This window comes from Microplitis mediator, chromosome 3, assembly GCF_029852145.1.
Source record: "Microplitis mediator isolate UGA2020A chromosome 3, iyMicMedi2.1, whole genome shotgun sequence".
NCBI lineage: Eukaryota > Metazoa > Arthropoda > Insecta > Hymenoptera > Braconidae > Microplitis > Microplitis mediator.
Window position 1 is genome coordinate 1,090,334 of NC_079971.1, and position 12,819 is coordinate 1,103,152.

Consider the following 12,819-nt stretch of genomic DNA (forward strand, 5'->3'; position numbering starts at 1 on the left):
ATAAAGATTTTCCAGTATTTTTTTTTTATTTTTGCATGAATAAATTATATTAATAAATAAAATGAACTTTTAGTACTTGAGTCATTCAATCGTTCTCAGGAATTTCTAAACTGTTTGAATTTATTGAAGTTATTTTATATTTTAGTTTAAAAGCAGATTGTATTTTTGTAATTTTTGAAATAAAAGTAAAAATAAAACAAACAGACAATTGATAATTTAATTATTTTCAAATAAATTAAATATTAATAACAAAAGTATGGAATTCCCAGAATAAAACTTTGGTAAAAAATTTTTTTAGATTTTTATGAGTGTGGCAGACATCAGACAAATTTAAAATTTAAATAAATAGAGTAAATAATTTTAAAAAATGCACTTATTAATTTCAAAATTTTTTAAATGCACACTCATAAAGTTAGCAGACATTTGAAATTAACAAAAATTTTTTTGACAGATAAATAATGAAAAAAAAAAAAAAAAATTATAAAAAAATGCACATGTCGGAAATTCAATAAACTATACGTGCAATTTTTCCAAATATTTTTTTTATTATTTATTTTTTTGTTAAAAAAAATCAAAAAATTTTTAAATGTCCGCTAACTTTATTGTCATTTTAAATGCGCATTTTTTAAAATTAATTATTTACTCTATTTATAAATTAGTTTAAATTTGTCTGATGTCTGCTATATTCACACTCAGATTTTTTGCTCATTCAATATTTTAAAACAAGCGGCAAAAATTCCCGCCAACGCCACCTGTACTCCAAACATCTATTATTATTAAAAAAAAAATAAAACAACTGTTCGTTTTAGTTTTCAAAGGTTATAAATTTCAATTACCAGTATTATTATAATTAATAATTGTAATTAATAAATATTTATTGAAACTCATTATTTTTTAAATTCTCCAGGTAAAAAAAAACCACTGATAATATTTTTATTTATTTTTCAATTAAATATAATTTGTTTCTTAATTAAAAAATTTACGATCCTGAAGTTAGCAGACAATTAAAAATTATTGGATTTATTTTTGAACAATTAAATTTGAAGAAAAAAAAAAAATTAAAATATGCACATGTAGAAAATTAAAAAAACTATAAGTGCAATTTTTAAAAATATTTTTTTTTATCATTTATCATTTAAAAAAAAATCCAAAAATTATTAGACGTCGGCTAACTTTAGTATCATAAAAATTTCTATCACCGGTAATTTAAATTTAAATTCAAATTATTAAATTATTTGCAGCCAATTACACTTTTGCTTTAGTCAATAAAATTTTATAATTAAAATATAAACACATGAAAATGTCTGTCATAAAAAGACCAACGACTGTACGTTTTGAATGGGAAGCAAAAGACATTTTCCAACCCATGAAGTGGATTTATTCAGACCAATTTTTCATGGACGGCGTTAACGACGTGGCGTTTAATCTCGGACTCCGTGCTAACAACACCGGTTACATTGACGTCAGAGTAATGAAGGGTAATTTGGAGCTGGCAGATGCTACAGTGGAGATAACCAGCAAAGACGGTCCCTGGAAGCGGGAGATAAAAGTAAACAAATGGAAAAATCTCTGCGTGATAAATGACTTTATGAAGAAACCGGTAACTTACGAAGAAGTTTACATCAACGGACACTACTCGTACGTTTACACAGTGAACATTATGTGTAAAATTCTATGGAACGGTTTCATTGACAACGAGCGAATAACCAGAATGGACGACACCAATTTATTTGAAGACTTGAGGAAGTTCCACAAGTCCCAGCTCTTCAGCGACGTCACCCTGACCATTGAGGGCCACGACCTGCCGGCTCACAAAATAATTCTAGCGGCTCACAGTCCCGTGTTTGCTAAAATGCTGACTGCTGATACCCGGGAGGTGAAGAACAGAATCATTGAGATAACGAACATCAAGGCTGAGTCTCTGGCTGACATGCTGACGTTCTTTTACACCGGAAGGACAAAAGGATCCGAGAATGTGAACAATGCGCTGCAGATGCTCGAGGTTGCCAACATTTACCAGGTCAACAAATTGAAGTGCGTCTGCGAGGCGACTCTGCTGAAATTAATGACCGTCGACAATGTCCTGCGTATCGTTGACGCTGCTGATGACTTCAATGCCATCAGGCTTCGCGAGGACGCTCTTACTTTTATGGCCAACAACAAAGACAAGATTGTTGAGCTCCCGAGTTTCAAAACTTTGTTCTTTAAAAAAGTTGAGCTCATGTATGATTTTATGTGCTCACATGAATCCAAACGGATGAAACTTACTGTCGAATAATTTATTAGACGAATTGTGAGATGTTTAATTATTCGTTTTTGTATTTTGTCAATTCATGATCCGGAAGGTAGCAGACAATCAACAATTTTCGATTTTTTTTTTAAATTTCATTTAAAAAAAATAAATAAAAAAATGCACATGTAGAAAATTTAAAAATCTAAGTGCAATTTTTTTGAATATTTTTTTTTATGATTTGTTGATTTAAAAAAAATCTAAAAATTACTAGACGTCGGCTAACTTCAGCATCAATGTCAATTCCAGGGCAGATTCTCAGTTAGATATCAAAATTAATTGATATTCAAATTAAAACTCATTCTAACATTTGATTATTAATATCTTTAATAATTATAGTTAATGTTCGATGCGTTGAAATTAAGTAATTGGTTACTTATATTATAACTTATGCATAATTTTAATCATGTGAATTTTTTGACAATTCATTAATTTGTTTAATTATTTTTCTTTTTATAAATTAGAATAATTAAAATTTAAAAACGAGAAAAAAAATGAATGGAATATTTTTGTAAATTAATTAGTGATTTAAAAAACTGCGACTTTAAGTGTCATCGTTTAAAAAAATATCAGAATATATAATTACCTTAATTATTTATTTATTTTTGTCAATAATAATTAATTTGATGAATGATTGTAATAAAATAATTTTTGTATGAGTAAAAATAAAAATAAAATTTAATTTTTTATTAAAAAATATTCAATCAGTAACGAGTATGAATGTAACAGACATCAGACGAATTTAAAATTATAAATGCATAGAGTAAGTAATTTTAAAAAATGCGCTTATTAATTTTTAAATTTTTTTAATGCGCATTTTTTAAAAATTTAATTTAATTAATCATTTACTCTATTTACTAATAATTTAAAATTTGTCTGATGTCTGCTACATTGACACTCATGTTAGTCAATAAAAATATGATCTAGAAATTAGCAATTAACAATTTTCGGATTTTTTTTCAACGATTTAATTTATAAAAAAATATGCACACGTAGAAAAGTTAAAAAACTACAGGTGCAAATTTTTCAAATTTTTTTTTTCACCATTTATTGTTTAAAAAAAAAATCCAAAAGTTATTGAACGTCAGCTTACTTCAGTATCATGCAAAAATCCATGAGTGTGAATGTAGCAGACATCAGACAAATTTAAAATTATAAATGGATAGAGTAAATAATTTTAAAAAATGCGCTGATTAATTTTTTTGATGGGCTTTTTTTAAAATTTAATTTTTTAAATTATTTGCTGGATTTATTAATGATTAAAAATTTTTCTGATGTCTGCTACATTGACACTCATGTTAGTCAATAAAAACATGACCTAGAAATTAGCAATTAACAATTTTCGGATTTTTTTTCAACGATTTAATTTATAAAAAAATATGCACGTGTAGAAAATTTAAAAAACTACAGGTGCAATTTTTTCAATTTTTTTTTTTTTTTATAATTTATTGTTTAAAAAAAAATCCAAAAATTATTGAACGTCAACTTACTTCAGTATCATGCAAAAATCCATGAGTGTGAATGTAGCAGACATCAGACAAATTTTGAATTTCAAATAAATAGAGTAAATAACTAACAAAATTAAATTTAAAAAAATGCGCATTTAAAAAATTTTAAAATTGATAAGTGCATTTTTTATAAATATTATTTTTTAAATTATTTACTCCATGTATTTATATTTTTAAATTTGTTTGATGTTTGCTACATTCACACTCATAAAAATCCACTTTATAAAATTTGAATTTTAAAATTTCCCGCGCGTGCATTGATGCGCACTGCAGCGCACGCGCGTCAACTGATGCGCAAGTGTCACCTGGCGGTAAAAAAAACTAATTGAAATTAAAAATGGTGGGAATTATTAAATATGGCTACCCACGACAAAGGACGCAGAAAGTGGATAGATAATTCTCAAGGTAGATTTAAAATAATTAATTAAAGTGTTACTTAGTGTTCTAATTACCTGTCAAAAAAATAAATTCATCAATTCTCCATCCCAAAATTCCTTTTAAATTTGAATTGTCAAAGTAACTATAAGTTAAATAAATAAATTTAAATCAGTGGCTAGCAGGTAACCTTAAACAATGGAAATAAAATTTAAATACAATAAAAACAAAGTTTGTTTATTTATTTGGACGTCATCAGTTTCATTATCTCGTTGTTGTATTTCGTAATTTATCCGAGAATAATTATAATTAATAATTTATATTATATAATAAATTAATTTTTAGTAAAAAAATAATTAATTATTAACATTTAAATTATTTTTTTAGATAATTATAATAGTAATTTTGATAAAAATAAATTAATGGGAGGACGACGAGGATTCAATCGAGGTCCTCAGCAAATTTATACACCAGGTAGTGGTCCATTAAAAAAATCGGATCGTCAAGATGAGTATGAGTACGAAGGGAGTTCGCCTAAATCATCAGTCCAAGATCGACTCAAAAGGCCTTTCAATAATATTAATCTAAACAATTCCTCAGACAATTCACATAATTCTGTCAACATGTTGGCTGATAAATTGAATGACGTTCATGTCAATCGGTCGCGTCAGTTTATAAACGATCGCCATTACGATAAATCAGTTAACAGTCAGCATGCTGACTTAGATAGACGTAGAAACAAAAAACCTGAACAGCAATTGTATGTGCCTAAGAAAATTCACGAGTCAATAAATGAACCGGACACCAGGTAGTTTATTTTACATTTAATTTGTTAATTTTATTTCTGTTTTATTTACATGAATTTTAATTTATAAAGACCAGTGACGTGGGAGCGCGAGAAGGATCAGGACAAACGCGACTGGGAGACTCAGTCCAATCGGAGCCGGAATGACTCAAGGAATCGTCCGAGTCGGCAGAGCAGCGTTTCCAGTGCTGACAAAAATATGGACAAGAATTCAAGGAACAAGGACGGAAAACGGTACACGGGGCGCGTAAATCGGGACAAAGATGACAAGGACAGTTGGCGGCCTGAATCTCCGGTTAATAAAAATTATAATCGGTCGACGCGTGACCACAGACGCAGACAAGGCTCAGAGCCCCCGGATGACTACATGTATCGGAACCGGGATACCAGGAGTGTAGATCCAGGAATGGATAAATACCCGCGGAAGCCGCCGACTGGAAGACGTAATCCTAAGATGAATGCGTTGAAGATCGAATCTTTGCCGCCGAGATTGCAGCGTAAATACTTTGAAGAAAACGGCATTGAGCCACCGGTCAGTCATCACAATGGTGAACCATGGGAGTCTGTTATGCCGAATTACAATAATTATTACTCGTCTATGCCACCGCAGATGATTAATTTACCGGCGCCTATTCCCGGACCTGGGCATGGATTTGGAGGAAATTCTGGTGGAGTACCAGTTGGACCTGGACCTGGTTCTGGCTCTGGTCCCGGACCATTGATGGGGTCCATTCCTAATCCTGTAATGTCTATCGGAGTAAATCCTAATGGACCTGGTCCTGGAGCTTATGGATCTCAGCAGTGGTCGAATACTTTGCCAGCACGAAGCCGCGGTCGCGGTAGATTCAGACCAGAAGAGCTGGATGTTCCTAATTATCGACCAGGAACTCCGGATCAGTACTCGGCACCCAGTACACGATCGCACACGCCCAGTCAGGAAGTGATGACTCGTTCGTACGATCGTCGGGGCAGCAACAGCACCATGTACACCAGCATGGAGAGTCTGAGTCGTGCGGACAGTATTTTGATGCCACCTCCGCTCTCACCGGCGTCTTATCGCAACCAATCGGAAGGAAACCGACGTAAGCCTTCGCCGACAAATAAAAATTCTTACTCCTCACGTTCCAACAACACAAATGAAATAAACACTGAGAGAAATAATTACCACAGTCCATCTAAAACTGAGCCAAGCTCGCTGTCGGACATGCCATCGGAAACTTTGGATTGGAGCGAAGAAGTTGAGCTGTCAGAAAAATTGGAGAACGAACGGCTGAGTCGCAGCTCGTCTGTAATGAGCTTCAATGACAATGCCAGTATTGGTAATCAGGCTGGGGTAAAACGGACTCGATCGAAGAAGAAGAAACGTGAGCGTAAACGTACCGGAGACCTGGACGATTCTCTGGATCACGATCACAGGAACGATCGCCAGAGCAGTCGCGAGAGAAAAAATAATCAATACAACCGCGAAAATAGCAACAGCAATAATAATTATAGTAACAATAGAAGATTTGACAGGAGGAGAAGAGAGTCTAGTAGTCGCGATGAAGAAAACTGGAGAACTGGAAAACGAGTATCGATATGCGAGTCCGAAGACGGCAAAAGTGTTTCCTCAGTAAGTGCAGGCCATGCTCTTACGAGCGAGCCGAATTCTTTGCTATCGATATCTCCAATGAAGAACAACGTCCAGCAGCCAGGAGTCCTGGTGCTTCCGGAAGCACCGCCGCAGTCGCCGCCTTACAACAAAGACGCCCGGTTCAATCAACGTAAAACGCTCTTTGATCCCAATAATCCCAACAAACCGATTGTTGTTCCGTCACCAGGAAGCAGAGCCTCGATACCCGCGGAGACATCGCCACCTAAACTGGCTTCTCATCGTGCGCCTTCGCAGTTTCAACAGAGTCTCCAACTGGACGGAGTCCCGCCGCAGTATGTCGCCGATCAGATTAACAACGCGAGGCCCATTTGGTACGACGTCTGCTCGGATAATCTGAAGAACGCGGTCTTGCTTAGAGGAATCGAGACGGTAGACCGCGAGCTCGAGTGGCTGCTCACTTCTGGTGGCCTCACTGCCAATTGGGACCGCGTCGCGTTCCTGAGACAGTCGTTGCAGCAGAGCCTGCAGACGCTTTTGGAAACTGACATAAAGTTCTGCCAGGCGGAGAACGTCGAGCAGCACTTCTGGAAGATTTTGTTTTACAACATCATCGAGATGCTGAGAAAGATCATGCCCAAGGAAGGACCCGAGGGCAGGGAAGTTTGCAAGAAAATAATGCTAAAGATTATTGACGACGGGACTGTCTACTTTGAAAACTTATTGACTCTGCTGGAGAATACTTATAAGTTCAAGTTGGAAGTTTTTTTATCCTCAGCTGCTCCTCCCAAGGGTTTGGGTTTCGTAGGTCTGGCTCTGGTTAGTGCGCAGAAGATTTTTTTGTTCCTCGGGGATCTTGCGAGATACAAAGAACAGGCCAATGAGACGACTAATTACGGAAAATCTCGACAGTAAGTTTTAATTACTTGAGCAAATAATTAATTAGGGTTTTGTATAAAATAATTTATCGATTTATTTTTTCAGGTGGTATCTCAAAGCTCAGCAAATAAATCCGAAAAATGGAAGACCGTATAATCAATTAGCTCTTTTGGCTCATTATGCTGTGAGTATTTTTATTTTAAATAATTAAATTTTTATTTTATTTTTCACGAAATTTGAATTTTTTTTTTTCTAATTAAAAAAAAATTTATAGTAAATTAATTTTTCAAATTTTGAATTATTCCCGACATTTATTTGAAAAATAATTAAATTTTTGTTTTTTTTTTATAAAGAATTTAATTTTTCACGAAATTTGAATTTTTTTTCTTTTTTTAATTTAAAAAAAATTTATAGTAAATTTATTTTTCAAATTTTGAATTATTCCCGCCATTTTATTTGAAAAATAATTCAATTTTTGTTTTTTTTTATAAAAAATTTAATTTTTCACGAAATTTGAATTTTTTTTTCTTTTTTTAATTAAAAAAAAATTTATAGTAAATTTATTTTTCAAATTTTGAATTATTCCCGCCATTTATTTAAAAAATAATTTAATTTTTGTTTTTTTTTTATAAAAAATTTAATTTTTCACGAAATTTGATTTTTTTTTCTTTTTTTAATTAAAAAAAAATTTATAGTAAATTTATTTTTCAAATTTTGAATTATTCCCGCCATTTATTTGAAAAATATTTAAATTTCTCAATTTGTTATTTTTAAATAATAATCTAATTAATTAATTTTTTTTTTGTAGAGACGTAAATTAGATGCCGTCTACTTCTACATGCGTTCATTGATGGCTTCAAACCCGTTTCATTCAGCGCGCGAAAGTTTAATCGCCCTCTTCGATGAAAACAGAAAGAAGGTAACTATCGATTGGTAAATAAATTAAAAAAAAAAAAAAACTAAAACTGAAACAAAATAATGTATTAAAATTTTTTTGTTATTGCCATCAGTACCTACACTACGTAAGTAACTTAAAAAATAAATTGGCGTTAATTAGAACTACCCCGTGCTTCTATTAATAAAATATTAACGAAGCGAGTTCATTAGTCTGCTACAAAGCTTTTATTTAAAATTTAGATTACTAGATTACCGAGTACTTGAAATAATTATTCGAGTAAATAATTCAAATGATATTTACCCAGCTCAGTATAATAATAATAATTATTTTTTATTCTCAGTACGAATCAACAGAGCGGAAACGTAAAGAAGAACGTGAGTGGAAAGAACGTGCCAGGATGAAAGAAAAAGAGGGTGCTAACAACATTGCCGGTGGGTTAAGACGCGAAACTTGGATCCATCCTGGCGGCAGGAGAATGAGACGTACAACATCTACGGCTAGTGCCTCTGAAAATAAATTACCTCCTAGTGACTTAGAAGATTTGGCGCAACTCAGTAGTGTTGAGGTAATTTTTTAATATTTAATTAATTCATTTGTTAATTATTATTATTAATATTTATTTATTTGGCTATAAAGTCTAGGCTTCTTGCAGCCTCCCAAATACAATATAATACAATAGTATAATACAGTATGGTATAAAATTATCACTTAATATCATTCATTACAAATTAGCTGGTTGTACTTAGGGGCCATCCATAAATTACGTCACACGAATTTTAGGACTTTTGAACCCCTCCCCCGTCCTTGTCACAGGTTGTCACATTTTTATGACCCCCCTCCTGATGTGACGTCACACATTTTTTAAATTTATGCATGAATTTAAAATAATCGAGGGAAAACAGCTATTCGAGTGTCTCACTTGCATTACAACGCCGCTCTAGAAGTTAAATGACGTTGCATGAGAGATAATCTCATAGCGAGAATGCTAAATTATTAATAAATATAGATCACGTTCGTAAATTTTTTAAGTTTTTTATTCACATCTGAACTTCGCGTTTTAGTATTTTAGGTTTTAACAGGTGACGTCACAAAACTATTGACCCCCCATGCCTCTTGTCAAACTATGTCACATGTGATACCCCTCCTCCCCATTAAAGTGTGACGTAATTTATGGGGTTCCATGCGTTTTGAGCACCTGACAAAATATCCCCGACAAAATATCTCTGGACAAAATATCCCCAGTTTTGTGTCAGTGTTTTTGGCTTTTTTCACTATTTTTGCTTTCTTTTCATGGGGATATTTTGTCCGGAGATATTTTGTCGGGGATATTTTGTCAGGTGCTCAAAACGCCTGATACCAATTTATGGATGACCCCTTAAACAATATTCAAAACACGATACACGGAACACTTTAAATGTTAATTTATTTGTACAATTTACTGGTAGGTTGTTCCATGCCCTTATTGCACATACAATAAACGATTTATCATATTTAGCACTACGACAATTTGATAGTCCTAATAAATCTTGTCGTATATCACCTCTTCGCAGTTAGGATTTAATTAGGATTTAATTTTTTATCTTCGGGCAACATATTTACGGTAGATAAGAGTTAATAATTATCATTATATAGATTTTAAATATTTTACTAGCCGTAAATATCAATTTAAAATTTTGTAATTAATTTTTTTTGTAAAAACATTTTATTGATCAATATTATAGTTATTAATTTTGATAGATATTTTATACCGCGGGTATTTAATTCCACAGATCAATTAGCGCGTGGCCGTTAGTTAATTAATTAGAATTTAATTTTTTATTTTCGGTCAAAACATTTACGGTAGATCATGTCCACAAAAATTAATAATTATTATTACATAGATCAATAAAATAAAGATCATAAATATTTTATTAGCCGTAAAAATCAATAATTTTATTACCGATGCAAAAATTTATACACTTTTATTTTTATAAATCGATATTATTTATTTTTATGGATATTTTATACCGCGGATATTTAGTTTCATAGATCAATTAGCGCGTGACCGTTAATTAATAAATGAATTAATTATTTTCAGGTAAACAAGCGATTCGTGACCTCGTATCTCCACGTCCATGGGAAATTAATAACAAAAATAGGGTAAGTAATTTAAAAATATAAAATATTAAATAATAATAATAATAAGTGTGTACACTTGTACATAAATATTGAGTGTTAGACAAGCAAGGTGTGAAAAGTATGGTGATTTTATAACTATTCTCAGAAGTTTTAACTTACCTGCGGTTATTTTTCTTTCACTTGATTTGGTACCTGGATAAAAATAAAAATATAAACTTTTAAAGTAATGAGATAAGCTAGAGAAACTGACTAGCAGAGGAACAAGTAAAGATTGCGAGAATAAATGAGTGAGGTGTGAGCGTGTTTTACGGTCTGCAGGTGTAAGAAAGACGTTGGTAATTATTTTTTAAAAGCTGAGATGAAAGCACGAGTCTCCTGGTCTTGCTCTCGCTCTCGCTCTTGCCTCGCTGTGTAGCAGCTTAACAACTTTAGTAACATACAGCCGAGTAATCCAAGTAACCAGGATAACGTCTCTGTTATCGTCGACGTATGAATGGCTCATACCCGTGCCGGAAAGAGTCAAGTTAAATACAACAAACATTAACAATAATAACAGTTAGCTAAGCTTGCTAGCTTATCTAGACTAGTCGTCTGAAATTTACTGCCATTCAATTGTTTGTGTCTCTCAGTATTTATTTTCAAAACTTGTTAATTAATTAATTAACAATTGGGATAAATATTGAGGGGAGAGACGGCTTTGTTGCTGGGGTTTTAAATTTTTAAACAAATAAAATATTTAAGTGAGTGGGAGTTTTATGTTGCGGTTTAAGTTTACGGAAATTAGTAACTGGAGAAATTAAAATATCGCGTTAGAGATAAATTTTTTTTTTTTTAAATCGATTTATTTTATCTTGACATTAAAAAAATACAAATTTTTTACTTATACTGACTTTTTTTCCAAAATTTTTCCTTCGCGCTTATGGTTCCTGATATTTCTGGGAATTCCAAGTGCGTAAAAAAATTATAAATGAGTAAATTTGTATTTTTGTACTGTGAGATAAAAAATATGTCGGTTGGCAAAAAGAAAATTTTTTTCCGCTCGTATGGATACCGGTGCCTCTGTGTCACCTGCAGCGCGATATATTTAGTAAAATAATTTAAATATACGTATAGATTTTTAATAAAATATTAAAATCCTCCGGAATGAGTATGACGTATCAGTAGATTACGCGTGTAATCGTAATGAAATGTATCAAGTAACACAAATAAAAAAACGGAAAAAGAGTAAGCCAGGTATGAGGGTTCAGTGCAAGTTCTCGGCTTAGTATATACATCTATAGGGTCTTCGTGTTTTCTTGGTCGGCGGTAAAAATGTTAATTGACAATTGCGTGGCGCCAGTACGCGACTCGGATATGCGTTGGTTTGCTTTGGTATTTAATGCTAGCATCTTAACAACTATTTAACTCAGATCCTCCGCTCCGGCGTCTATCGCATTATAAATACCGGCCGTTTTTATTCTCTTTCATTAAATGGATTTTTTATAACAATTATCATTATCATTATTATAATTATCATTATCATTCTTAACATTGACAATTACTTATATAACCACGTGTTTAATTGTTTAATGCCGGTCGTAATTACCGCTTTGAATATTTAAATACTTATCCTGCTGTAAATGAAGTTTGAGAGTTAATTTAAATAGATTTAAGTATTTCTTATATTTAAATTACATTACAACTTATTAATTTAACTCCAACTATCTAGGATTATAATCTTCATCAGCTCGGTTTCATTCATTTAATTCATTAAATAAAATCACGATAGTTTAAGTATCAGATTTAAATGCATCAGTGATTTTATATGATCAATATTCAGAGAAATTGAAGTAATTACTCGAGATCTGGAAGTTGAAGTTGATACTGAAGTAAAAGAAGTTTAAAAAATCACAAGTAATATATATATATATAGATGTATATGTATATATGAGATGGTCGTTTACCTGCAGCATCGTGTGACGACCCCGCCCGCTTCAAGGCCATCCTCGGACACCGCAAACTCACGATATGCTCAAGACTATCGTATCGTCTTTAGAGTGAGCCAACAAAGTGAGAGATAGAGAGAGAAATAAATAAAGACGGGGTATAGGTGAGTGGTGGGCACGTGTGTTAAACCACCGGATTCCTCACGTCCATCGAGCGACAACTGGAGGACTGTAACTGGACGACTGTAGAAACAGCTAGACATGGGACCTGGACACACGACGGTCCATGTCGTCGATTAGCCATTGTGTCTTTCATCCTGGAGATTTTATTATTTTTTTATAAATTATACCAGAGATAAATTCCTACGTGTTTTATCTGTCACCTTTTTCCTGGCGAGTCATTTTTAGATTTATTTTCATTAATAATTGA

The 12,819-nt window shown here is 32.4% G+C and overlaps 2 protein-coding genes across 4 annotated transcripts in view; both read left to right on the top strand.

The window, feature by feature from the left end:
- Positions 1 to 784: 784 nt before the first annotated feature.
- On the top strand, positions 785 to 2,841 carry LOC130665492 (uncharacterized). Its single transcript, XM_057465912.1, has 2 exons — positions 785 to 907; positions 1,242 to 2,841. The coding sequence occupies exon 2, from the start codon at positions 1,295 to 1,297 to the stop codon at positions 2,276 to 2,278; it is 984 nt and encodes a 327-aa protein (XP_057321895.1). The 5' UTR covers positions 785 to 907; positions 1,242 to 1,294; the 3' UTR covers positions 2,279 to 2,841.
- Positions 2,842 to 4,122: 1,281 nt separating this feature from the next.
- LOC130664589 (telomerase-binding protein EST1A-like) overlaps positions 4,123 to 12,819 on the top strand; it is a 57,058-nt gene continuing 48,361 nt past the window's right edge. The window contains exons 1-8 of one of the 3 annotated variants that reach the window (XM_057464568.1): positions 4,123 to 4,203; positions 4,561 to 4,981; positions 5,051 to 7,480; positions 7,554 to 7,632; positions 8,257 to 8,367; positions 8,459 to 8,470; positions 8,687 to 8,911; positions 10,424 to 10,485. In XM_057464568.1, the coding sequence (XP_057320551.1) occupies positions 4,155 to 4,203; positions 4,561 to 4,981; positions 5,051 to 7,480; positions 7,554 to 7,632; positions 8,257 to 8,367; positions 8,459 to 8,470; positions 8,687 to 8,911; positions 10,424 to 10,485 (3,389 nt within the window). In that variant the 5' untranslated portion in view covers positions 4,123 to 4,154. The other 2 variants (XM_057464570.1, XM_057464569.1) reach the window with 2 other exon arrangements.